The 27,890-nt window shown below is 32.2% G+C and overlaps 2 protein-coding genes across 4 annotated transcripts in view; one reads left to right on the top strand and one right to left on the bottom strand.

The window, feature by feature from the left end:
* Positions 1 to 11,943, top strand: part of LOC148610318 (uncharacterized) — an 89,828-nt gene extending 77,885 nt beyond the window's left edge. For both annotated transcript variants that reach the window (XM_088542729.1, XM_088542730.1), the window contains exons 58-65: positions 1,172 to 1,315; positions 2,532 to 2,609; positions 2,968 to 3,170; positions 3,874 to 3,950; positions 5,969 to 6,037; positions 6,973 to 7,099; positions 8,173 to 8,243; positions 9,801 to 11,943. In XM_088542729.1, the coding sequence (XP_088398855.1) occupies positions 1,172 to 1,315; positions 2,532 to 2,609; positions 2,968 to 3,170; positions 3,874 to 3,950; positions 5,969 to 6,037; positions 6,973 to 7,099; positions 8,173 to 8,243; positions 9,801 to 9,842 (811 nt within the window). In that variant the 3' untranslated portion in view covers positions 9,843 to 11,943. The remainder of the gene's footprint in view (positions 1 to 1,171; positions 1,316 to 2,531; positions 2,610 to 2,967; positions 3,171 to 3,873; positions 3,951 to 5,968; positions 6,038 to 6,972; positions 7,100 to 8,172; positions 8,244 to 9,800) is intronic.
* Positions 11,944 to 18,130: 6,187 nt separating this feature from the next.
* Positions 18,131 to 27,002, bottom strand: LOC148610317 (uncharacterized). Of its 2 annotated transcripts, none has more exons than XM_088542728.1 (5): positions 26,822 to 27,002; positions 25,580 to 26,368; positions 23,596 to 23,771; positions 22,163 to 22,383; positions 18,131 to 19,445 (listed from the first exon to the last, which is right to left on the bottom strand). In XM_088542728.1, exons 2-5 carry the CDS (start codon positions 26,361 to 26,363, stop codon positions 19,235 to 19,237), a joined length of 1,392 nt encoding a protein of 463 aa, XP_088398854.1. In that variant the 5' UTR covers positions 26,364 to 26,368; positions 26,822 to 27,002; the 3' UTR covers positions 18,131 to 19,234. The 2 variants fall into 2 exon arrangements, with proteins under 2 accessions (XP_088398854.1, XP_088398853.1); XM_088542727.1 differs by having other exon boundaries at positions 18,132 to 19,445; positions 25,580 to 26,397.
* Positions 27,003 to 27,890: the final 888 nt, after the last annotated feature.

Below are 27,890 nucleotides of genomic sequence, written 5' to 3'. Positions count from 1 at the left end.
ATGCGTGAAAGTTTTATAAAATTCCACTTTGCATTTCTAGAGGAGTTTTGGGATGGAACTGGCCGTGGGAACTGATATACAGTATGATCATTATATAAATCCTCTTTTTTTGGGGGGATGGATGATCTGGATTATCTCAGTACACATACATATTATGAGTCTAAGATCCCCTCAAACAAAAGGAATATTCTTATGATTTTCTCATTAATTGGGCCTATTTGTTCCCTGCTTAATATATAAAAGTGACAATGTGCACTCTCTGAAACGTTTAGGTTTCAGTCATGCACGATATCTAGACCTAGACTCAATGTTCTTCAAATACACGCAAAAAGGTTTGATAAATGACCACTTCGAACGTGTTCTAAACATGCTATAAATGAACACTCCACTTATTTGTTTAAATACAAGATAAACGCTCCTCGTGTGCAAATAAATACGCAATAGACAAATGGTAATAGTGTGTATTTAAAACGAATGCCGGACAGATACTAAATCCATTATTTATCACACAGCCTGATGCTTCACTATAAAAATTTCAAACCATTTACAAAAATATGGACCAAAAATAAAACTTTCCAAAGCTTTTTCTTAACAATACCATTCAATAGAATCAAAGGCCTTTTCAAAATCAATCATTAACAACAGTCCAATTGATTGTTATCTTCCACATAGTTCATAGTTCATAGTTCATTAAGTCATATAAAGGGCATGTTTATCACCAATAAAACGGTCTTGGAGGGGAGCAGTGGTATCACATACAAAGCTTTGCACAGTTTTTTCCATTGAAATATGACTTTAATTTTGAAGTAAAGTTCGTAACTGTTTTAGGCATGAAACACATCTCTTTAATTTTTTAATTATATTTGTATATTTGTATCACTATTCCTCACATGGGCCTTTCATTGGTATTAAATCCTTCTTGAGTGTCACTTATAATGAGGGGTATTACCCTTTTATTACGATGCACTATAACTGCTGAAGCTATTTTTATGTCAGTATTAAACTAATGGAATGCCAATTATTTATGTAACGTCTGTCTTTCCCTTCTTTAGGGTACATGTGATAGTTCTCCCTAAAATAGAAATGTCATGGTTTAATGGATGAAAACCTAATGTTTATCACCATTTTACCACAGCTGTGGTCTAAAAAAACCTATTGGTATATTTTAAAGGGTGAAGATAGAACAGCAGGAGACACTGATAGTTGACTCAGGATATGTGTATAACACAGCCATCAATGGTGGAAGACTAGGAGTGTTTGCTTACAACCAGACGGGTGCCATCTGGTCAAATCTACAATACAAATGTACTGAAAGGTAAGGTCAGCTTTTAAGTTATACCCTCCATAATCTCACTTATAACGCAGGGGTATACAGGAATCTGTTACTCCCATAATCATACCATCCATCCATATAACCTTGTCAGTATAATCCTATTACGTTTTATTAATCATGATGGAACTTTATATGTTGATGCACATGTTAGAATGTTACCATATAGCGGGTAATTTTCAGGTGTAAAATTTGGTGATTTTGAAGCAAAAAGGTATAAAAAAAAATTTTTCATTTCTAATTTTGGCAGATATGTGGTGCACTAAGTACTTAAGTCCAGAGCCTTTTGTCAAAATTTATTTTGGCTTTTTAGACTGACTGCTAAAATATGCCAAAATAGCACCCTGCTAAAATTACCCTATATACAGTTATATATCCCCACAAAAATATTAGGGAGTGTAAAGGAATCAGCCTGTCTGTCTGTCTGTCTGTCTGTCTGTTTGTCTTGTAAAAACAACTCCCTTAAGAGCGCTTTTTGAAATTGTGGAGGTTGGTTAGGAACACAATTTACATGTAGGTATTGCTTGAAATATCATTACTGTGTGCTACCTTCAAAAAGATATAATCTTTCTTAAGGGCTTTCTATGTTGAAACCTCATAAACCCAACTCCTCCTATACTGCTTAATAGATTTTAAAGAAATTTTGTAGAAAAATTACACATAATTCAGGTTTGAATTTTAGGTTTTATGATATTTTTTTCCTCTGCTTTCTAGACTCTAGCCTTTTTCTGTTGTTCATTTGAGACAGCGAAAACAGAGGCAAACCCTATCAATGCATGATACAGTACCTGAACTGGTCTGTGCAACAAAAATTGTGATCGGTCATTGATCACTGATCAGTTTCTGGTCAGTCATTGATCTCTCAAACCGATGCATTAAACCGGTGGTTGCATCACATTACCACGGAGTGGTCACTGTATTTTATGGTTTTTGTTGTTTTCTTTGTGAATTTTACACATATTTACATTTAAACTTCAATTTATACTTTTATTTTACATTTCTTTTATTTCAAACACATCTTGCGTCATTTTACATAACAAAACTGATCAGATCTATCACCGGTTATCGATCCATCAAATCGTTGTGCGGATTGGTTCAAGGACTGTGATGGATAATTCTTAATTCATTTCATTGCAAAGATTAAAAACATTGTGCTGTTGTCTCATTAGTTATATTAAAATTGATGTTTTTTTTTTTTAAGACAAAACAAGGCCATATATTTCGATGGGACAACGTATGGCACCATTGGAAATTTGTCAGCTCTTGGAATAGAAAAGAGGCAAGCCGTTAATTTATAATCAATTCTAGTGTTAATGAAGATTTTATTTTCATGTACTAGCTGGTTATACATCCATGGTCTATACCCATCCAAATAATTATTTTCAACTACCTTCAAGTTGTATATAATATAAGAGTGAATCCTGTCTAATCTGAATTCTGAATAAATGGGAAAAAAACTTTTTTATCACTGTTTCCGGGGATAGTCTCAAAGTAGAATTTTGTTTGATAATTTCCCTACAATTTTCATTTTTCCGATGGAAGCGCGACAACTCGTAAACCTGATCCGCCATTTTCCGTGAATACTGGCATGAGACTGTAACTTGGTCAAATTTTAAAATTTTTATTTAAATTTACAGTTTCACAGTAGAAGGATGGATCAATCTTCCATCTGGTTATCCTTCAACTAAGACACCATTTGTGTGCTCTAACTCTAGTGAGTTGTGTGTTTACATAGAAAATGGAAACTTGTTCACCCAGGTAGGAAGCAAGGTGGTTGGAGGGACTACTTCTATAGCAGCAGATACATGGACACACATTGCCAGTGTGTATAATGCTCAGGGTAAGATATTTTAATTTAAGATTTAAGGAGGTAGACCTAGGGTAAGGGACATAACTCATGGAATCAGTTATATGTTTGTATTATATTCAATTTCACCAAAGGCTCTCAAGCATTTGTTTGAAGCAGAATAAAATGAATCCAAGTTAATTAGATGCTTACATAAGATTGATGGGAAATGCTGCGTACAAATATTCCAATGATTTTTAAGAGTTGTGTCCCTTACCCTAGGTCTACCTCCTTAATTTTCAATTAGCTTTTATTGGTACCCTATTATGGCCCTGCTTAGAAATGGAGTTATATAATTATTAGGTGGTCTGTTTCACCTTATGTAAATCACAGGCTGTTGATATTTCATACAAAGTTTTATATGCATATACTGAATCCTTGGGTGCATTTTCTTACTCGGATAATATCTGCTTCCTGTTTGCCTTAAAAGCTGGGTTATCAATAGTGAGTCATCAATCACAGATCATCACTCACAGATTTCTTGTTATTATAATTTCGTGAATAAAACTCGTGTTCAATATGTTGCCATTTTAAATGTACACATTTGTGCTGTGTAAATTTTTTCTACTTCTTTTTCTTTTAAAATAACAAAAATTTAATTTGTGGTAATGTTCTTACAGTATTGCTCAAAAATGTCATTATACTTGACAAAAATTCACAAAAAAATAACTACATGTGTATTGTGCTTATATTTTAGAAACCACTGTAACATTGTATGTAAATGGTGTAGCTGGATTGGATGTACAGGTTACTGATGCCACAGAAATCACTTTGGTAATATCATAGACCTCATTGATGAGGGGCCTGATGGGGGGTGGGGGGGGGTCTCATCACGATTCACAAGTTGATTTTTTTGTCAGTCACAATTCACAGAAAATAAATTTCCATGATCACGGATCATGAAAATATAAAAAGAGTATCCCCGATCAATCTCTGTAATAAAGATTCAGAAGCTGGTTGTTTGTGTTGTAGATTGGTTCAATTAAGGTACAATCAAATACATTACTGGCTCATTACTTGTTTACGTGTTGAATTCTCCCAGGTTCTAATTGCACTTTTAAAAATATTGCGCCACTTCAACTTTTTAAGCCAAGAAAGACAACTGAATGGAACTCTTTATTTCCGTAATGGAAAAAATACCACGAGAACGAAGTATATGTCTCAATCATGAAGAACAAACATAAAGCTCTAATGAAAACGATTTATGAACAATGCTTTCATCAAGAATAATGAAAAATAAATCTGTAGAAAAACGGATCACGATAGCAAAAATGTGCCGATCACGAAGAACTAAAATTACTCATCAGGCCCCTCATTTATACAAATCCTGCAAGTAAATGAGACATTATTTTTGCCCTGTGCACCTGTCTGTCTGTCACACTTTTGTAAGAGCATGTCTTCCTAAACTAATTAATCTTTGTTAGTTTTAAGACATGATATGTACTTCTGTAGTTGTTGATAATACTGTCAAATTTTTATCCACTGAATTTTGTGGGAGTTTTACCTCTTTGAACTTTGCAACAGTGAAAGATGTATGCTTTTATAGGCAAAAACTAACTTCAGATTTTGTTATTTTTTTTTCATTTTTTTTCAATGTTTTCATTTAAGTGTGGGTCTGAGATCAAGGGCCCTCACTGTTTAACCTCAAGTAGAGGACCTTAGTAGTTTCATTTAATTTATAAAGTCCTGACCTTCAACCCCTTTATTTACTGTAAATTTAGGAATTTTAGTTTTCCTCGAGGTTACCATTGATTTGAAACTTTGAAAATTTCTAGACTTTCCACTCTTGAAAGTAAATTTGAACCCATGAGTAATGACTCCACTTGAATTTAACATAACTCTTGGTATTGATTTCTTTCGTACAGAAAGCTGTATAAATATTCTAAATTGAAAAACTGTTTTAATGACAATATGTTACATTACTCCTATATCCATGCTCATCATTCTGCCTACAGTGAAATTTGTCTACAAGCAGAACTCTGGATAAACTAGAAATCCCTTTCTCCAATTCTAAGCCAGTGGTTAAAAGTGCATGCAACTTTTTAACCAGAGGGCGTTGTCAAAAATTCTGTGACAGTTTTCCTGCCATTTCACATTTTCAAGGGTCTCTACAGATTTCATGGGAGTAAGCCATTCTCCTTAAGTTTATTCTTGATTTGAATCATTTTTCCACTCTCTATGGTAAAAAAATGCTCACTACAGCTAATGCATTAAAAATTTAAATTTTACCTTCATAAGTGGAGAAATAAGTAAAACCACTCATTGCTGAGGGAGAACTTATATGTTTACCAGGCATCTTCTGACGTTCCCTCATATCAGATTCAATATATTTTGAACAAAAAAACTGCCATACTGTGATTGATTACTTGATTTTGTGGATACCAATTTTCGTGGATTAGGGAAAAAACACAAGTTTGTGGATTCTTGAATTTGTGGTTTTAAGTGTTTAGTATACTCATCAATGGAAATCTCCTTTTCATTGGGAACTAAATTTCATGGTTTGGCCTTACCACGAAAACCACAAAAATTGGAACACCATGAACAATAGTACAATTTGTAACTGAACAAATCTTTCAGTCCAAAGGGGTTTGAGGCAGGTTTCCTTAAATTTGAAAACACACCAACATTTCTCAGTATTTATACTCAGAAAGATCTTTCAAATTCCACTGATCTTGTCTTTAAGCTCTGAACACATAGCTCTTGGGGTTGCTTTTTTTAAATTCTGGGTTTTGTTAAGGAATAATAGGTTAACAGGCTGTGATCATGTGTTAAAAATGAGCTTTTTTTTACAGGATGGCAGCATAACTCTTTATTTAGGTACAGACTTGACCAATTATATGCTGAATGTTAAAGTTGATGATGTATGTATGTTTAACTATTAGGGCATTCAGTTATGATTTCTGGGAGTAGAGAGTTTTTTTAATGAAAACCTTAGGCCATTGTTAGTTGATAATGCCACTTTCATTACACTGTGGGATCTCTTTCGGCTTAAAAATTACAGAAATTTCCTATCTTTTTGAGGCTTTTTAATGTGAAAGAACTCATTCTAATGAAGTTTTAGTTTTCAGGTCAAACCCTGAAAACAAATCCCAATAGAAATGCAAAATTTTCATTGAAATAGATTGGTATAATGTAAGGAAATCTACCAGTACTGAATTAAGTTATTGAAACATGGAAATTTAATCTGATTTAAATCATTTTAAATTTGTTGATCTTAAGTATGGTTCTGCCTGAACACCAGGCAGGGTGTGATTCATCATATCTCAAAAGTACAGATCTGAATACAGAAATGATTATTGTTACTCGAAAGTATATGTAGACCAAAAAAAAGCATCATTTGAAGGGTATTTATTTTATACACTATGAATCACCTTTACTTTAGGCAGTGTCTGAATTTTATATGGACTGGTACTTAATAAATTATATATTTCAAGAAACAGTTTTGATTTTTTCTTTATGGATAGAGAATCACCCGTATTTTCCTCATACCAATTAAACATGTTGTCAATGTACAAGCAAAGTTAATGGTTTGTTTTCACAAGAATTCAGGCTATTCCAGCATAGATTTTTTTAAGTTTTTATCGTAAATTAAAAATGTTGGAATAGCCAGAATAAACTATTTGACATATTGTTTTCACTTGATGACTTGCATCATGCCCCACCTTAAAAGGTCCCTTGCTTATCTTCTTAAATGCACCGTACAACTTAATTTGGCAGAAATATTTGAAACTTGGATATTCTAAATTTGATGAAGCCTGCAATTACAAGATATTGATTAATTTAATTTTTTTTTCAGGTAAGAATATATAATGTACAAGTTCCAGGAACTGATTTAGATGGACAATGGCAAAATGTAAATCTGGAGAGAGAAAACTATAAGATGGTGCTGTCAGCCCATTACAACATGAATAATCAGACTGATGGTAGGTATAATTATCTCCACTGACTTTTGGTGGGGAAAGGTATTGTTTTTGCTCTGTCCTTCTGTCTGTCTGGCTATCTATCGACCTGTCTGTCACACTTTGTAAGGGTAGCTCCTCCTAAACTACTGCACCAAATGTTAATGAAATGTCATTTGTAGTTAGGCCATGATTTATAGTTTTGCATATTACCAGGAATTTGGGATAATTGAAATTTGTAGGAGTAATACCCCTTTTAAATTTTGGAATGGAGAATGTATATTTGTAGGTAAAAACTTGAATTTTTGTAGATTTTTTTTTATACATGGTCAAAAATGTGTTGAAAACATGCCTTATAATTTACTGTTTAATTGATTCCAGTCCAAAATTGATCCAAAATCAAAATGGTATTTACATTGGATTTATTTGAACCTTAGACCAATCTACGGTCTATTACAATATCAAAGTAGTATGTTATACAAAATAATCTATGTTGCCCAATGAGACTCAACCAATCAAAAGGCTTATAACAAATCAGTGTGAAATTATATTGCAATATTTAATTCATATTTTTGTCCAAAATGTTTAAAATTAGAATAAAACTGCATGCAAACAGTACTTTCTGAATGTAGTAAACTAGTGTCAGAAAAGTGGAAATCTTGAGAAAATTTATTATTGTCATGAAAAGTTGCTTATTATCCCCTCACATACTTGGAATGTGGAGTGTATTGTGACATAGGGTAGTCAATTCTCATATCTGTACTTCCTTCTGTTACAAAGAGCGGTACCGATCTCTTATTTGTTACTATTTCAACACCACTAAATGGAATTTAATGAAACATTCATAGAATCTTTATTAAATATTTTCATTGTGCACTTCCTATGTCAGATTATAATACAAAACCCTGGTCACATAAGACAGGTGGTCTCAGTATGCAGGTTAATTTCACATAGCTACATAGGGATACAAATCATTGTCTTTTAAGACAGGTTATTGCTGAATACAAGTGGTTGTTTAGACAGGTTTAACTGTATCTATAAATGGTGACAATTTATTCTATTAGTTGTACCAATCTCAGCTCTTTGATATTTTTCAGCTTCTATAGTAATGGATTTAGGACCTAACAACCTGGATATGGTAATGGGTGGATCTCCATCATTCGTTGAGGTATACTTAAACTTCATTTATACTTTATTATCGATTAATATGTGACAGGTTTTTCTTATATAATAGGCCTTTGTACAACCTTTGCCATCTAAATTTCAGACAACAAGCCCTTACCCTTAATCTGAAAAGGCTACATTGGCTTGGAAGCAAAATTTCTGCATGCCTGCTTCTATTTTTACTTGCATGGGCTGGTGGGCTGGTTCCAATTTCTAAGACTCCCTTTATTAACAGATCCTATACATGTATACATGTCATTTATCTTTAGTTGGGACAACTTGCCTACGGCCCAAGTTTAGATTTTTGAGACTTTTGTGTGAAGAGAAAATTTTCATCACAAAAAAAGCACTGGAAAAAAAGTTATGTTCATAGGACTTGCCTGATTTTTGCGTGGACTTCTCTTAATTATCAGTATATAGAATAGATGTTGGTCTTAGCTTATGTTTCCTTGTAAATTTTCAGAGATATATTTAATAAATAAAAACATTATTATTTCATAAAAAAAATTATTCACGTATAAAATATTTAAGGTAGATCATACTTGATATTTCTAGTATATAGATTTATATAGTTTTTTCAACAAAGACCTTTAATGAATATACTTTTGAATTATAGGTCACCAAACTTTATTTTAGATAATTGAGCCAATAAAATTTTTTACAACATTTTACATGAATTCAGTAAGAAATTTTCACTATTATAAAAATAGTATGTAGAATTTCTTACATGTATGTAAAGAACTATGTCATATTTCAAAAAGAAAATTGGGGATCACTGAAAACTTTTCTTTGTAATATTAAAAAAAAAAAAAAAATTCCCTTTACATTTTAGTCTGTAGGACATTTTCCGACAATTTTTACCCCGTTTGCAAAATTTTCCCACCAATTATTTTCCATTGAAAGAGTCTTTTTACTATTAACGTTTGTAGTTTTACCATACCAATTCTTATGTTAAAAATGCATTTAAAACACTTTATACAAACTGCTTTTACTTCATTCTAAACATTATTAGCGAGCACCATTATTAGCAGTGTGAGATTTACGGTTATTACATCTACTATATAAATTACCCATAAGGTTCCCCAAAATACTAATGAAATAAAATAATTTCCCTGAAGTAACAAAAAGTGACAGTCCGTACGGAGAAAATTCATTGCTTCCTTAAATCAAACAAATAAAAATATATAGGTTACAGGGTTTCAGGGTTTCAGTAAAAATAAATTAATCTTTTCTGATAGTTTTCGAGTCTTTCTCTATCTTTTTACTTATTAGATGAAGTGAATATGATGTTTTTAAAAAGTTCGGAAAACATGTGGAAGTAGGTACGTGTATCTCTGCTGTTCCACTGTTGCTGTTGTCAAGAACCTAACCTGCCTTGAAAAAATATAACTGGTTATATTATCCAAATCAAAGTATAGCTTTTCTAAGATATTTTCTTGTTTGAATTTTGCAGCCGCCAGTTGAATCTGAATTTTGTGGTACCTATGTTAAAAATCACTAAAAAGATCTCAGTAAGTAGCTTATAACCAAGTCTAGTATTTATTTTTTTTTTCTATTTCAGAGTACAGTTGATTATTCCAGATACAACTTGCATTACAACTAAATACTTGTGTTGCATCAGAACATCTGCATGATAAAGGCCAAATAAAGTTAATTAGTAGATTGTCATCCGCTGTCACCCCTAAAAAATTGACAAAAATTTAAAAAAAATTTGGGCAAGAATTTCAAAATCAGGATTTATTTTGTATTAGTTTCTAGTGTCAGGGTACTATAACACAAATATTTCATTTCTTGGCGACTAAAATGATGTTTCTGCTGTAAAACTAATGTGGCTATGAATTTACCATTTAAACCCTGTTTTTTTTTTAACTCCACCAATAAAGAAGCTGAAAATAAAACCAAAAAAATGTGAGGTGTTGCCATTGTGCCATTTGAAATTGCACCTAATCAGAATATCTTATATTGTTAAAGAAATTTGATTTTTGAGGTCAGTGTTAGCATTATGTGAAGTTTTGAATTTAGAATACAAGAAGGTAAAAGTTAAAAAAAAAAAAAAAAAACTACTTTTACTAGTGAAATATTTCATACTATACTGACCTCAGGGAATCACTTCCAATATACAGTGTGATAGGGATGAGTCTCTGGAATTTGTCACCTTTTCATGCTTCCTATAGGCAAAATCTGACTCTTAATATATATGATAAGGCTGAAGTATTGGGATAGGAATTTGTAATTTACATATCTGAAGTGTGTATCAGGCCTTAGTCAATTCACCATGCATATAATAGTGGTGTGAATGCATGATAATTGTCTTGTAGAATTTATTTAAACAAGCATCAACAAGTCTTTATTGTTATGGGTGAGCTTAATTTCCATATTTTAATATATATATAATGAGGTACAAGTTTTGGTAATAAGGGTGGGGTACTAGATTTGGCAGCTACTCACCTCTGTCTGAAACTATATACAGTGTACACCCATCATACACCCAAGATGCTGCTAAAAATATCATAATTTGACAATTATTCAATACATTACACTTACGATATGTTCAAAAATGCTTTTTAAAAACTTAATCTATTATTAATCTATGGGAGTCAGAAGGCAACACACAACAAATATAATTTAAATACAATGTAACAAGAATTACACAATGTTTATTACACTACAGTTCTGGTAAATTTGGTGATGTCCACCAGTTCATGATGACAAAATACTTGTAAAGTAATCACATTCTTAATTGATATCTCTGTAAGCCTGATGAAATTTAAAAATTGTCAGAAACTTGTGCTCTTTAGAAGAGCTACCTGCCCTTTCATTGGTTAGTAGCAGTGCATTCCAATTAAAAAAATATATAACAAAGCAGTTATGGCATCAGCCAAAATTTTTCGTGAACCTTTTTGTCTTAAAATAGCTAAATTTAACACCTGCCAAAATAACACACCTTTATGGTAAACTATAAATATTACTGATATTTGGATAGTTGTGATATATTGGTATTAAACATCCCGAAATGAATGCCTGGGATATATTAATCTGTACTGTAGTGTACTGATGTGATAAGATAATGCTTAAATTATTTAAATATCAGTTTTTTATAAATACCAGACACTACTTAATACATGCATATAAAAATATCCACACAATTAAATGATATATCTTAATTTAAAAAATGTTACTGACCAGATAACCAGTCTAATCCGGGGTTTCATTATATTTTTGCAATACAGGGACCTTAGGTTTTGTAGGAGGTACTTTTCATCATTTTCTTTTATAAACATATGAAATTTAAAATCCAGGAGGCATCTTTTCAGTAGCTTAGAAAGGTAAAAGCCTGAGTCTCAGCTTGTCATTTGGTTGTTGCACGTTGTATATGAAATTGACACTTTGCAGGAGTTAGTGTTCATGTTTTTGGTGATAACGTTCGTTTTCTCTTAAGTACAGATCTGTACACAGAATGGCGTATAGTAAACAAATGGTTTATATAGGATTAAAAATGTCTTTGTTCATTTTTTATCTTTTGCGCCATGATTCATGTCTATCATTTAGTGTCTGACTTTTACATTGACTGGTACTTATTATTTTAACAGTAATGTTTAGTGCTACATTTTGTATACTAAAATAAGTTTGACTGTTGGTGCTGGTCACCATGATTTATTTTTGTTATATTGAATTTATATTTTTAATAAAATTTGTTTAGTTAATGTATGCAGTTTGATTTTAATTATTGCTAAATAATATTTTAGAGCAACCAATGTGACAGGGACGGATCCCATACTTATATGATGCCTATCATTCTATAAGATAATTTCGATGCCACCCAATCAGGTGTTATTACGCAGGTCTGCTTACGAGGTTTAAACATGAAAATCTTTTATTTACATTATACCATCACCCTTTAGAGGCTCAAGAAAATTATTTTCTTAATACTTCATTCATGAACGCATTCATACGATGCCTATTTCACATAAAACATAATTGAAACCCATTGAATAGTTTTGAAGAAAATAAACGTACAACGTCTGGGCATATAAAACCGTTACGTTAAATTATCTTCCTTGCAGATATCGGACAGTAATTAGGTATCCTTATACTACTATAAATGCTTTTCAGCTGGTCATTTCCATGTTTAAATATATTCGATTACAAGTCAGCACATAATATAGTGTTAACTTAAACGTGTTCATTCATGGGAGTTGTCTCCTCTTCGTACCTCTCTCTTTAGAGTCAGCGTCTGTACAACATATCTGCAATTTTTAACTGAAACAATGCACAGCTTGGACATAGTAAATGTCTTTAATATATTTTGTCTCTGAGACATAACAAATATAAATGACAATGTTAATAATAATAATACTGTAAACGTATTAATTTTCACGGGTTTCTGCCAAGTAAACATAAATGCGGGTGTTTTCGCTGTTTCAAGAGTAATCATGGGAACCAAGGTTATAGCGGTAATCAAAAGACTGTAATCCAGGGACAAAGACCCGACATGGAAAACAGACATACACAACAAAGAACATAAAAGTAACTAAAATCATACATACAAAGTAACAAAAGCAAATGAGCAACTCGGACTCCACTAAAAACTGGGAGCAGGTGCATTGGTAGGGTAAGCGTCCTCTGCTTTTCTAGAAACACCCGCTGAGTTGCTCATAAAAAGTCAAGTCCGGGGTAGCCAACGAGGAAAGGAAAACTATGACCCTTTGAATAAATCAGTCTTCATGGTGCAACATAACGATCCAAAATACGTGTGTGTCACCTAGTTTTCTATTTAATTCTACATTTTTGCAACATAGAAATTGCAACATAAGTTGCAAAACACTCAATTAGAATTTGTCGCTTGGCTTTGCAAATTTGACAAAAGGTATTTTTTTTAATTGATTAATTCAAGTGACAGTACTATTTTGATATACTCAAATAATGATAAAAGTTCCTTGATTTATCAACGGGAAGTTGTAACTAAGTTTCATTTATACTTAATAAGTTCATTTATACTAAATTGAAAGCCCTTGTTAACATAAAGAACAGTTTATTTTGAAAATAAAAACTACACCAATTCATTCAACATCATGGGTATAGATGCTATGATACAAGTTTCGGTAATTGTTGAATTATTGCGGCTTTCAAATGCAGGTAAATTGATTTTAATTTCGAAGTATTTTTTTTTGGCTGTAACAATTACGTTGCTTTCGCATTGGTCAAAAAATATTTTAAATCTCTCACGTAGTTGATATTATTTTAAGACGAGTAATGTAAACCATGTCTTTTTTCCATCTCAATTTCCACTAAATAACATGGCGTACTTTCACAATATTTGTCGTACGACTATAGGTCAAATGTATTCACACTCCGTTATTCATATCTGATGAAACTACATCGGTCTTTTTATCGTTACTGATTCCTTTCATACCTTGTCTTCTGTTAAAAAAAATAAAATAAAATAAAACTCGTATAAACAAACACATATCTATATATCAAATTTATATCTCGCAAATTTGACAGTTCTAACATCGTTGGGAATTTTTCAGACCTTTCTATACGTTTACATATCTTCCCTGTATCAATTTGATCCGATGGAGCAGCGTAGCGAAACGAGTCGTCACATTCTGAGACGTTGTATAATATTGATTTGTTGTGACGTGTATCATTAATTTGATCCTGTATCCTACATAATAACATCTAAATGAACTGTCCCGTACTACCATACATCGTGTACTAAGTTACAGCCCTAGATTAATCATACGAGGAGAAATGACCCGGCCAGCGAAAGCTATATTTTTTATATAGCCTAGCTGGTCGACTGGCCTAGGGCGCTGGACTTAGTGCAGGCGGTGTTGCCATAGATGTCACAGCGGTACGAGTTCGAGTCCCGCGGAGGGAACGACCAAAAATTTGCATCGCAAATTTGACAGTTCTAACATCGTTGGGAATTTTTCAGACCTTTCTATATATATATATATATATATATATATATATATTTCATGTGGCTTCCAAATTATGCAATCACGAGTGTATTTAGATAAAGGTTTTGTATTTCCGTTTGTTTTTTCAATGTACTTTCCTTTTGGATTAAGGAGGTAGACCTAGGGTAAGGGACATCACTCTTGAAATCAGTGATATGTTTGTATCATATTCAATTTCACCATAGCCTTTCAAGCTTTCATTTGAATCAGCATGAAATCAGTCCTTGTTACTTTGATGCTTACATGAGATTGATGTAAAAAGGTGAATGCAAACGTTCCAATGATTTGTAAGAGTTGTGTCCCTTACCCTAGGTCTATCTCTTTAAACGTTAGTATTTGAAAATCTTAAAAATTTAACAATGAACGATATACAAGTCATATAACTTGTTAAATTGAATTTTTGCAAAAGATGTTGAAAATATTTCTCTGATAGTTTGTTCATATACCAAGAGGTGGTAAAAGTTTGATAAGTAAAGTCTTGGTATTAGTTTGAAAGATGGATGATCCTAGCAATTTTACATTACTCATCGTTGGTCCATTGAAATATTTTTATATTATAGATAATTATCATTTTACTGTTGATTTATTTCGATTCTGAATGGACAAAAACGGTACTTTTTTTTTAACATTTTCGTGACCTGTTACGGCTAAATCATAGCGTTTAATATCTATATTAAATATGAATTTGATTTTCATTCACACTACTGAAATGAATGAAAACAGCTGATACACATCGAAGTGTAACGTGTGTTTGTTTACATGATAAAGGTGGGCAGTGATTTATACACCCAAGCCACGCCCAATAAGTCGCGTGCTGCTCACATAGCAATCGAAAATCGACTACAGTTCTGGTCTTAAAGACTCTTAAGGACGTCATATTGGAAAATTGATTTAACATTAAATTTTAAAATACGCGATCATAATATGTTTTACCATGTTAAAATCATTTTCAATTTAATTAAAATTAGATCTCGCACTTGCTCCCCGTTAATTGATATGTCAAGCGACATATCAACTAACGGGGAGCAAGTGCGAGATCTTATTCATTAGATTGAACCATTTTTGCATTTTTGGAGAGGTCCATGCTTACAGAACAATAAAGCCTTTATTAGGTAGTGTAATAACTCCAAATTAAGATTGGATTCTAAATCAATACGTTATGCCATTAGGAATTAGTGTACTGCAGACTCATTCAAGCAAATGACACCAGTTAGTTTATGTAACTCATGTTGCCCAAAGAAATCTAACTGATCAAAATATTTTTCAGGTGAAATCAATAGCTAATTAACCGCTTCAAAATACATTTTGTAGTCCTATCTTGTGACATGTCTTAAGACCAGTTGACAGTGACCTGCCAAGTTAAATTGTTATCATTAATGAGCATCTTAATGCATGTATACATTTTATGAAATACCTTATAAATGGCATAACTTTTATTATAACCAAAGCGGAACATTCATTTTGGGAAACAAGTGATGATTATGCGAAATTCCGCATTATCATGGGGCGTCATATGTACAAAAAGACGTTAAAACGGAAATATTGACTTTTAACATACGATATATTTTGCGAGAAAGATGTTCCGGAAACCATTACCTTGACATTAGATAACACTTTTAAATACATTTTTAGACTCTTAAGATATTTTTGGCATACATACTTGCTGGTACAGCCAGTGGCTTATTTTTGTCACAGTGGCTATTAGAATCAACATGTATATTACACAGCGAAAAGTTCTGAAACATATACATCAACAAAGACGTACTACTACAGGAAATAGAATGGAATCCGTGCAAAACCAGAAATTAAGTGAATTAAATGTACGTGTCACAACCAGATCGATACAGTCTGTTCCAGGGTCGTCTAAAGGATCGACAAAGTCTGTTCCAGGGTCGTCTAAAAGACGAACTCTCTAGTCATGCAACATTGGAAAATATACCAAAGTAGAAATGAGATTAGATGAAGATTGATAGAAATCTGACACGAAATGAGGGCTGACTATTCATCTGAGTGTGAGCAACTGAGCTATAATATAGTTTATTATAGTCATTTCCATTAATATTCAATCCAAAATGAGTTATGATGAATCTGGGGATGTAATATGTTTTTCCCACAAATAATGATAGGGGTCATTTAACATTTGTTGTTTCATTTTGGGTAAAAAAAGCAACCAACGAAAAATTGACAAAAACAAAAATAAAAAAATAATCGAAAAAAAAAACAACAAAAAAACAAAAAAAAAACAAACAAAAAACAAAACAAAAAACAAAACAAAAAACAACAAAAAAAACAAAAAAAAAAAAGTTGACATGTATTTAGTTTGTAGAAATGCACAAGAAACCATATCAAAAACTCCACAATTGTTTTAGTAGACCTTGATAATAAGAGGAAAGGTTTTTTGTAGAAAATGAAAACTGTGAAAACAGTTTGAAGATGCATTACAGACAAAACAAATCAAATTTGCATTCGATTTGTCGTAGAAAAAGTGTTCATTTTTTCGGATCAAGAAATTGAAAATTACACATTTATTCAACATAACGTTAGTTTTAAATGTGTCGATAGAATGCATCACAAACTATTCCTCACTTTAATTTGTCACTCTAATTCTAAGATACTATGACCTTTTGTTTTGCGAACGTTAAGAGCTTTAATTCTAAGATACCATGACCTTTTGTCTTGCGAACTTTAAGAACGTCTTAAATAAATATTCATTTTTAAAGGTACTACAAAAATATACCTTTTAATTTTCATAATCAAGATTGATGGATTGAAAGACAAAAATATTCATCCCAAATTTTAAGGGAATTGTTACACCCAGTATGCTTGTCATTAGCCTAACAATTTTTTTGTATGGGGTTGCAATCAGCGATCAAATATCTCTTTTTGTGAAAACAAGGTTCAAAGAATAGACAGGGATAAACCCATCGGAATTTGTTTGAAAGACTATATTTCCGTAAAAATGTGGTGAGCAAACATCATTTCATTAAGAACCTACAAGTGCTACTATATAAATACTAGCCATCTGACGTCAACTGAAACTTATCAGTGCATGTACCGAACTTTATGCTTTTAATTATGTTGTATGATGTAGAAAATATCTTTGTATTGTGTAACTAAATATGAAAAATCCAAGGATGTATATTTTGGAGCAAAATAACATATTTCCTTTTCCCATTTATGTTAATTGCTACACACTAGACAAATTGTACCGCCAATATGCATATAATATTATTTTATATTCAGAAATGAAAAATATTGTTGCTGAAAGGTGTATTGATTAGAATGAACCAACATTTTGTTTTGAAATTAAACCTATAGATCTTAATCAAGTTTCTCTCAGAGTAAGAGGTCAAATTTAAAAGAGTTCGCAAATTTTAAATGTACATTTTCAGTTCCATTTTTTTCGATAAATACTTACGAAGAAGTATTGTGATTTCCAAACAACTAAAATAATGATAATGATTATAATAATAATAATAATAACAGTAAACCGAAGACATTTCGAAATTATTGATTTTAGTGTATTGTAAGACTTTTAACTAAAATAAGAACAAATCAGATAAAAACAACAAAATTTTTATGAGCAACTCGGTGGGTGTTTCTAGAAAAGCAGAGGACGCTTACCCTACCGGTGCACCTGGTCCATGCTCCCAGTTTTTAGTGGAGTCCGAGTTGCTCATTTGCTTTTGTTACTTTGTATGTATGATTTTAGTTACTTTCTGTTCTTTGTTGTGTATGTCTGTTTTCCATGTCTGGTCTTTGTCCCTGGATTACATTCTTTTGATTACCGCTATAACCTTGGTTCCCTTGATTACTCTTTGCTTCATCGGAGAAAACCAAGAACAAATAATAATGATTTTCTTTCGTAACACACTGAAGTAATCATTGGCAAATTATAAAACAATAATTTAACATGACTGTTGCATGTATGATATGTAATGCAAAACATAATCGGCGAAAAACTAGAATCAATAGACAAAAACAGAATAAATCATCGTAAACAAACGGCTTATCAAAGGACATCTATCCACACTGTGAATCTTAACTATACAGTGCAAAGTCAAACTTTTTTTTTTATTATTGACGATTGGAGGATTTTAATTACTTGTATGAAATGTCACTCCTTTTTTGCTTTATTTGCAATGCCACAGCTTAACAAATAAATCATCGATTGAATACAAAGATAATAAGGATATATCTAATAAGCTCAGTCATTTGTGAAATTACTTTACTTCAATTTCCTTTAGACTTCAGGAGAACGTTTCCTATTGGAAATTAGAAAAGCATTTTATATTTGAACATTTTTTAATTGCTTGCTCCTGTTTATTTAAGTTCATTTTATGTCTACATGTCCAGCCATGAACAGTAAATAAGAACACAGTATACAAATTTTGTAGACTCAGCATTACTACAGCACTTAAATGGTATAAATTTCCCATTTACCATTCCCAATTACCCATAGAAAATATCCATCCCCCATATGATTCATATTTCTGATCAAATATTTTCATTATCAGATTAAATTTTGCATTTTTAATTCTTCATCATTTAATTAAATTTAATATATTTTTGTATTGTTTTATACCTATAAATATTCTAAAACTATTTCCCCATACTCCCCATTCAAAATACCCATTCATCCATACATCATCCACATTCCCTATCTCCCCCATATACCATAGAATTGGAAGTTTTCTCCATACACGTACTGTAGCATATGAAAAAATGACATTAATTGCCATATATAGAAGTGCTGTAACATTTGAACATATCCAAACATACAAATTTAACGATTTCTGCATGCATAAAATATCTTTCGCTAGAATTTTAGTTTTATATCAATCATATTGGCCTCGACAGCCGTATTGACCTTCGGCGCTACCTCGGGACCATATACGACCGACACGACCAATATAACAGACCTCAAACCTATAACAGGGCCACAGGAAATTACATATTTATTAACATATATAAATATATTATAACATATAATTTAAATTGTATATTAACAATATATACAGTATATAAATTATTGTATGTTGAGACGTTTTCGTACCTCGAAGACTTTATCCCTGATTTTATCGATCAATTTTTTCATATTTTGCTGGTAAGATCGTTTAATGCCCTTACAGTTGGGCATTGTTTTATTAAAGAAAAAGTCTTTGGTACTGCCTATTGTAAATGAAGGTCGGCATCTCCTATAATGATGTATCACCAAATCATTCGGATCAACTGTTATCCTGCAATGTATAAATACGATATGCTCAATTTATCATAATAAAGCAGAATAATAAATGCAAGAAAAGATTAAAGGAAAAGTTTCCTTGTCCAAATTTTCATCATTTTTTAGAAAGAATTTTAAAACGTATAGAAACGTTATCAATTTTTTCTTACAATTACTGGAAAATCAAGCAGTTGTTCATTAATTACCAGCATATAGTTTATGTTGATTATTTACCCTTTTGTAACCAATTTTATATTTGCTATATGTTATGTCTATTACATATCGATTATAATGAAAGTTGCTATTGAATGTGTATGTTTTGCATTTAAGAAATATATATATTGATACTATAAATATTGTTTTTGATCTCTGATAAGTACAATTAAACTAATTTTAATCTAGAAAGTCAATTTAAAACTTGAAAACTGTAGTCAATGCTTACTTACTTGATGCACCTTTTAGATCAAATTAAAAAAAATGAAATTGTACAATATTAATATGAAATAAAATTCTGCATAAGTTTAATTAAATTTTATTCAATGGTGAAGGGGATGAAACAGGTAACAGATTGTTACTCCTCTGCGTAATGAAGAAAGGAAAGACTGATACCATTATATATAGTCTTCGTTTATATTAACAAGTTAATTCATGCTATCAAAGATTGTATTTCCAGTTAGATTGATCATGTTACATCGTCATACTTATATGTATGCCTGTTTCTAGTGGAGAACGAACAGGTGACAAAATATTAGATATGTCAATTTTCCAATTATGTTTTATACTATGACTGATTTGGTCCGATTGAAATATTTGCACTTAGTATACTTGAACATCCTTTATGACTGTTTTGGACGGAACAAGGGTAATCGTGTTATCTTGTTCCATTTTGTTTCAGTGATGTCTTCTTTCAAGGGGACACTAGTAAAATTCAACTTTATAACCTACATAAACTCAAACCATCAGAATTTCTGCTGCCATCGTCTTAAAAAATCAAGCAAAAAATTAGGATCCACTGTCGCTTTTATGACAGGTATATATTTGTAGTGTTTTACATAAAAGACAAATGGCAATATGGGAATATTTCAACAAATCCATTCGGAAGCTGATTGTTTCATACTTTGCGTTCTTGTGGAAGAGTAATCAAGGGAACCAAGGTTAGAGCGGCAATCAAAAGAATGTAATCCAGGGACAAAGACCAGACATGGAAAACAGCATACACAACAAAAAACATCAAGCAATTAAAATCATACATACAAAGTAACAAAAGCAAATGAGCAACTCGGACTCCACTAAAAACTGGGAACATGGACAAGGTGCACCGGTAGGTAAGCGTCCTCTGCTTTTCTAGAAACACCCGCCGAGTTGCACATAAAAAGTCAAGTCCTGGGTAGACGGAAGAGGAAACGAAAACTATGAATATTTGTTTTGTCAATCTTAAGCATGTTCTGTTTCGATATTTGTTTGTACCTTTATTTAATTTATGTTTACTATCCAAAAAAATGACATACATTTTCTTTTTAGAATTTTAAACATAAACATAAAAAAACTCGTTCTGAGATGTCAAATATTTGACCAAAACGAAAAGAAATTTTGTTCTTAAATCAAGTTTTAATTTTGTAAGAAAGTATTATTTTTGAAAAAAAAAAAGAAAATGATTGTTTAATAACTAAAACAAAGGCATCCAAACTGGATACCATAAATGAATGATGAGTTGTATCATTATATAAACAATTGAAATTATTCTGTATACCATAGCCCCGTGCAGGTCCGGGTGTTAAAAGAATAAGCCTGCAGCAGCGCTAAGCTTGTCGTAACAGGCGACTAAATAGTGCTCAGAACCCTAGCCGGGGGCTAGGGCGCTCTGCCCACAGAGCAACTGGAATGTGTGCCCCAGGTGGTGGAATGGGGTACCCCTGGCGTATTACATGCTGGGGTTGTCAGGCTATAATACGGAAAACCTGACCGCAAACCATAGTGGTGCAACGTGTTGGGAAAGATGCCACGTTCCTCGCACGTGAAAGAACCCTACTGTGGTATTCTCCTGGAGTAGGAACCATAGGGCTCCGCCACAGGAGGCTAAATTGCCCGACCCTACCCAACTCTCCCTATTTACAGTGGCAATCAAAATTTGTTGACCCCATTGTCCTTGTGTCCCATCCCTTTTTCATTTCATCATCATTTCATGTTCATTTTATCATCACTTTCATGTTCATCGTCTGAATATAGCTGAAATATTGCTGCTCGGACGTTAAACCCCAACAAACAAACAAACAAACAAACATCTGTATACCATCCACTCCAACTAGAAATCTTTCGTATCTTTTCCGGTCGGTTCTCCGTTTAATTATACTTCCGCCAATACACAAAAGCATCAGATGTAAATTTTCAAAAATGGATTATGCTAATGTACTTAAAGAAATTTTCGAAAATTATTTGGCAAATAAGGACGCAATGGGATCACAACGAGTTGTGCAAAAGTTTCAGTTTCTTTTGAAGAACGGTGCATCAGATCGTTTTGCTAATTTATCAAAACACGAACTTAATGATATTCAGTACAATATAATACATCCTGCCTTTAGTTAAAGGAGGTATACTAGATCACCACAATTGGAAAAAAATATTACCCCCAACTTCTTCTCGATAAATATTCTTCTTTTGTATGGTCATCAAGTAAACCACCCTCAACTGCAGGCACTATGTTTGAAATATGTTATCACTAATACCAAAACGTACTCAACAAATCCGTCTAGTGATTTATAATAGTGACTGTCCATAGTTCCAAGTTTAGCTCGATTGGGCATGATGATATATTTGGTTCGATCGGGTACGGCTACGGTTCCATTTATGTACTGCTCTACAAACAGCGAACTAGATTTATTCGTCATTCCCCAATTCGTGATATGAAGTCTTACATTTAGCCTAATACCAACCGTTTTCTCTCCAAATTTGGCATCCTAAAAATAATTTTACACTTATAATGCAGTAAACACAATAGTCTTCCAGTCTAGTTCAGGTATAATAATTACGTATAGATTTATTATTATTAAGCTGATTTGTTTTCATGTATTTACATTATACAAATAACTATTATTATACAGTATAGCGGGGCATTTTCGCGAGTTTCTAATATTCGATTATTCGCGATGTTTGACGGACATTTAAAAAATAACAAGGAACATTCGCCCTTTCTGTGTACATGGACCAAAATCCACTTCTTGCAGAGACTGGGCATCTCATTTATTCTTTAGTTTCTGTGTTTGTATTATTTTTGCATTTATTTGTGTTTTTTATGGCATTGAATCTATTTTCCTGATCTAGTTTTTGACTTATGATTATGAATACTTTGTTCTATTAATGAACATGATTTTCTATCTGTTTTTTTTTATCGTCCTTTCAAGTTTCTTCTGTGTGCACATAAAGAATCAGCTTGCTTGATCGAATTCGGCATCCCGGGTGTCATATTTCTAAATTTGAATAAATGTTGCTCTCATTTGATTTTAGACACACATAGAAACTGGTCGCATTGATGATTTTGAAGGACATATTCATTCCCAATAAAACATGATTTTTTGGTGATGATTAAATCGGGTGATAACATTAACATTATTAATACTATTGAAAGTTGCCTTATATCTATAGATGTTTGCAACCAAAACATCGATTTACAAATATATTACATAAGTTTGTTCACAGTAGTATTAATTAAAGAGATTGTCCATTCAGAAACATAGTAGTTCCCTTGATATGGATAGCACATGGTAAGTTTTATCCCACGGTATATTATGTTCCAATTTAATGTTTATATCAAAGATATCCCCAGTAGTACAAAGATGCCTTTAATCGACAATGGATGGCTCTGAAATTATTTCACGGTTCCATAAGAAAACAACCATATTTTGCACAAATTGAAAGAGTTATCTTACTTTTTCTATGTAATTTATTTCTCTTTAACCGTTACAGTTAATCAAAAACCAACATTCAACTTTGAGAACGGATGCATTTGCGATATGAAATACATATGTAGATGATTTGTTTAAATAAACTTTGCCATGTGCCACCCCTGCCTGTTTTTGTTTCGCATGGACGCCATCCTAACGGCATATGTACTGACTACAAAAGACTTCACCGTGCAAACTTTAAAATCACTTAATGACATAAATGAATACCAGGTATGATTTCATGGAAAACTTAAACTTATCTGGATTAGGCATCCAGAATTCGTCCTTATCCAACAGAGCTATGTATTTGTAACCGTAGAACCTTGACTGGCAATGTTGGATGACGTGATGTTTGTCAGTCCAAGCATATGGGTTTGCGTCACCAACGTCTCTTTTATATTTATCTAAAGAAAAAAGTTTTATTGATGCTTATTAGTACAATGCCCGTTCATAAACTGAAGTATCAGTCTTTATTTATATCAGACAGTAATCAAGGGAACCACGTTTATAGCGGTAAACTCATAATGATAACTCGTAATTCATGCATGTCAAAAAACCCAACAATTCACCTTTGGGGCTAATTCAGAAATCGTTACACACCGTAAAACATGTCTAAGCTTGTCTTTTAGTTGTTGCACTTTCGAGATAACAATTTATAGACTATGTATGAAATTGGCACTTGCAAGAATTATCGTCCTTGATTTAGGTTCCTTTGGTTGGTTTAAGTGGGAGACGATATATTCTTTTTCTAAAATCTGATCTAAAACATGAATGCAGAAAAGACATAACATATGTAAATCGAAAAAAGCATCCATTGTTCGTTGAGTTTTTGTATACCACGAATAACCTCTACAATCGGAAGTGTCTGAATTTATATTGGTTGGTACATAAAACAAAGAAAGATAAGTTTGAATATTCAATTTGTTAAAATAAAATGTTGATGAAGTATACACAATTCAGTGCATTGCAGTAATGAAGCTTTATTTAATTTGAAGTAATAAATTAAAGTATTAAAAAACTTTGCTAGAGGTGTGTCCTATTTTTTATATTCTCTACATAATTTATACATATTTATTCAAACACTATATAATGAAACTGACTTGGTTCCCTTGATTACTCTTCCATTCTAATGGAGTTTAATCAACAGAAAATATACAAAAGTTTTGAGTACAATTTGTAAACGACCTTGAAAAAAAAAAAACACTAAACTGTACTCCAAGGAAATATTTACTGCTTTTACTGGAAAAACTGTGACTGCATAATTATTCATTCAGTTTAATCATTTGTGTTTTGGAACATGAAAATTAAAACCTCAAAAATATTTTTATCTAGTTATTTATCTCTCATTAAATCAAATTAAAGTCGTTAGTTTAATGCCTTTAATTCAGAAAAAAATAAAGATTAGATCACTTCGTATTTTTGCTGTGGAAAAATTGAATTTCACCTTTGTTGGACAAAGCCTTACCCTTATTCTAAAATGACGTCATTAAAAGGCTTTGAGACCACAACAGTGAATAATATTTATCGCTATAATAGAAGAACGCGACCTAGCTTGTGTGTGTTTTAAATTACTGCCCACCTTAATCATATGAGCAAAGACACGCAACATTGCAATATGTATCACCTGTTTTCAATCACTTCAGTAGAGCCAATGAACATCAAATTCATATTTAATAAAAATATAAAACTTTATGTTTTAGAAACGTAATATTATATTACGTAAAAAGCACTTACACACGTACACAGTAGCACTTGACATGTGCAAAACAAACGATAACAATCTTCAATGAAAGAAACATTGTATCTGTCAATGTTGTAACAGTGTGACCTTATAATGCCAACAACTATTGCCATATTTAACATCGTTCTACTTTATTTACCCTTTCCTTCATTATAAAAAATACCAAGCAAAGGATTACTAACGAGAATTTCAACTACAATAGCGTAAAGTGTACAGCCAAATATGGACAAATATGGTGAATATAAGGCTACCATAATAGGTCACGAAAATGTACAAAAGTCTCGTAATTGTCCTTTTAGCATCGACAGGAATCACGATAGCTCCATTTTATCATTGTTTTACCACGGGCTGACCATTTTTGCCGATATTTTAAATTATTGCAACATTAATGGTCAGCCCGTGGAAAAAAAATTATAAAAGGGACTTTCTGTGATTTATTTCATAATGTTAGATATTATAAGTATTAATTACCTTTCAATGGAAAAGCGAAACCTCTGATCAGAACTAAAAACCCTTCCTGTTCGTAGTATTCCAGTACTCGCATGGCATCTGAGTTTAAATTGTAGGAGTGTGTCATTATTTTGTCCACACCGAGTAATTTTTGTGCCTCAAACCATTCGATTAAAGTTGCAGCCTTTGTATCCCTGTATGTGATCTGGCTGCAAATAGCTAATCCTTCTTTATGTCCAATTAAAGACGGAGAAATGGAAATATAATTCTCTCTGTACTGTTTGTGGAACAAGCTATTTACCTTCTTTTTCTTACGTAATGTCGCATTCGATATAATTGTTAGACTTCTGATATTTGACTCAGGCTCAGAAGTCCGACATATATAATGGGCTGAATGCAGTGGTATATCAAATGCATAGTCTACGATCCGGTGCTGTACCTCATCGCAATATTCAGAACTGTTTTGTAATACGTAACAGCAGAAAGCATTTTCTTCCTTAGGAACGTTATACTCCCAAAGTTGCACTGAAATACCTTGTTTGCACTGATACGTATTTAAGGCTTCGTCTGATATATTAACGAAAATTGCCGAGAACAGGAAGAATTTTCCATCAATTGACGTTACGATATTTGCCCGTTCAATGTCATGTGTAACACACCGGTATCGCTCATTAATTGATGCATTTGGAATCCGATGTTGACGATGTTGGCGATATGGTTGATATACAAGTAAAATGATCTGTGTTCCCAAGGCAAGTAAAACAATACCTTTGATGATAAATTTTATCCGTCCGCTTGCGATCATTTCTTCTGAATAGTACATGAATTCTTTTAACAATCTATAAAAGTTGCAATGAGACAAACATACAAAAACTGTAACAACAATACAAAACCAAGTAAAACAAAACGAGAAAAAACTAAAAATAATACAAACCAAAAACAAACCAAAAACAAACAAACACGACAAAAACAATCAAAATTAGCAAAATAAACAATCAGACCTAAATGATATTGTATGAGAAGAAGAACACGAAATACCTTATAGATTTGTGAACGAACAAATATAAAAAGAAACAAACGAATCATTGTTTTTTAATACCCCAAATCCAGATATATCATCAATTATATCTCAATCAATTTAATCTGCATCTTAACAAACCAGTTCTAAAACAATTAAAGTCACAAACTATAAAATGAAAGAAAAAAAATAATGACCACTCCCCCAAAGGAAGAAATAACTAAAGAAATAAGCAAACTTCATACTACTTAGACTCGTTGGAAATTATCCAGTTGCTCCGATAGGGTAAGATCCTTCTGATTTCCGAAACTAATTTATCGAACTCAATAAGTAATGTCGGTATAATTAAGATTCAGAAAAGTGGATGGTTTTTCGAATAAGTATATTACTAATATGACATTTTTCGCGTGCTAGATAATATATTCAACAAATTTGTAATCGATATGACAATGTGTAAATGTAACAAGCAGCACAAGTAACAGTCACATTTTATTGACTATTAATATAACAACGATTTTATAAACATAAAGTTTCAGTTGAGTAAAGGAACAGTAAAGGTAGTTTTTATCTCGAAATGCAACAATTGAATGATAATAAAAGATTGGTTATGTGTTCTGTAAATGTTTTTGAATTAGAAAAAAAGTTTGGTATTTTTACATGCATGCAACGCCTGCTGTCTGATTTTTTGTCACGGAAAATGTCTAATTTTAGTTCTTTTAAGTCGTCTGAATATAGCTGAGATATTGCTGCTCGGACGTTAAAAACCAACAAAGAAACAAACAGTTCTTTTAAGAGTATGATTTACATTGGCAGTGTCTTTTAGATAGAGGTAAATCCTAACGCGTAAAATTTGTTATGCGAAGAAATAATTTCATAATGAAAGCTTTGTCAGCAAATTCAGTATTTGTAAAGCAAACAATGAAAGTTGTATAAAGTTTCTCAAGGGTAGCAGAAGCTGTTTTTGAATGTTTCAATTCCTAACAATTTATCGAATTCAATAAGTATTGTCGGAAAATTTCTAATTCAGAAACATTTTGCTTTTGTTACCTTGTATGTATGATTTTAGTTACTTTATGTTCTTTGTTGTGTATTTCTGTTTTCCATGTCTTGAGTTTGTCCCTTGATTACATTCTTTTGATTACCACTATAACCGTGGTTCCTGTGATTACTCTAACCTGGAATAACACACAGAAAATAAAAACAAAATTGCTAGGGTCAGGCTCGAACTAACAATTGTTCATTTAAGTTATGAGTTACTGAATAACACAATGTTAAAGTCAGTTGGGTCACGAACACTACACACAAACTTCTTCG

This window comes from Perna viridis, chromosome 8 (assembly GCF_037379345.1).
Source record: "Perna viridis isolate PV_CMFRI_1.1 ecotype Kerala chromosome 8, ASM3737934v1, whole genome shotgun sequence".
Taxonomy (NCBI): Eukaryota; Metazoa; Mollusca; class Bivalvia; order Mytilida; family Mytilidae; genus Perna; species Perna viridis.
The sequence above is the reverse complement of the archived record's forward strand: the minus strand, read 5'-3'. Positions and strand labels throughout refer to the sequence as shown.

Excerpts from the sequence above, each read along its gene's own strand:
- LOC148610317 (XM_088542727.1), bottom strand. The coding sequence starts at position 26,381 with ATGTACTATTCAGAAGAAATGATCGCAAGCGGACGGATAAAATTTATC. Across the intron at positions 23,772-25,579 it reads TTTCGCTTTTCCATTGAAAG|ATAAATATAAAAGAGACGTT; the intron begins GTAATTAATACT and ends TTTTTTCTTTAG. Across the intron at positions 19,446-22,162 it reads TCACTAGACGGATTTGTTGA|GATAACAGTTGATCCGAATG; the intron begins GTACGTTTTGGT and ends TATACATTGCAG.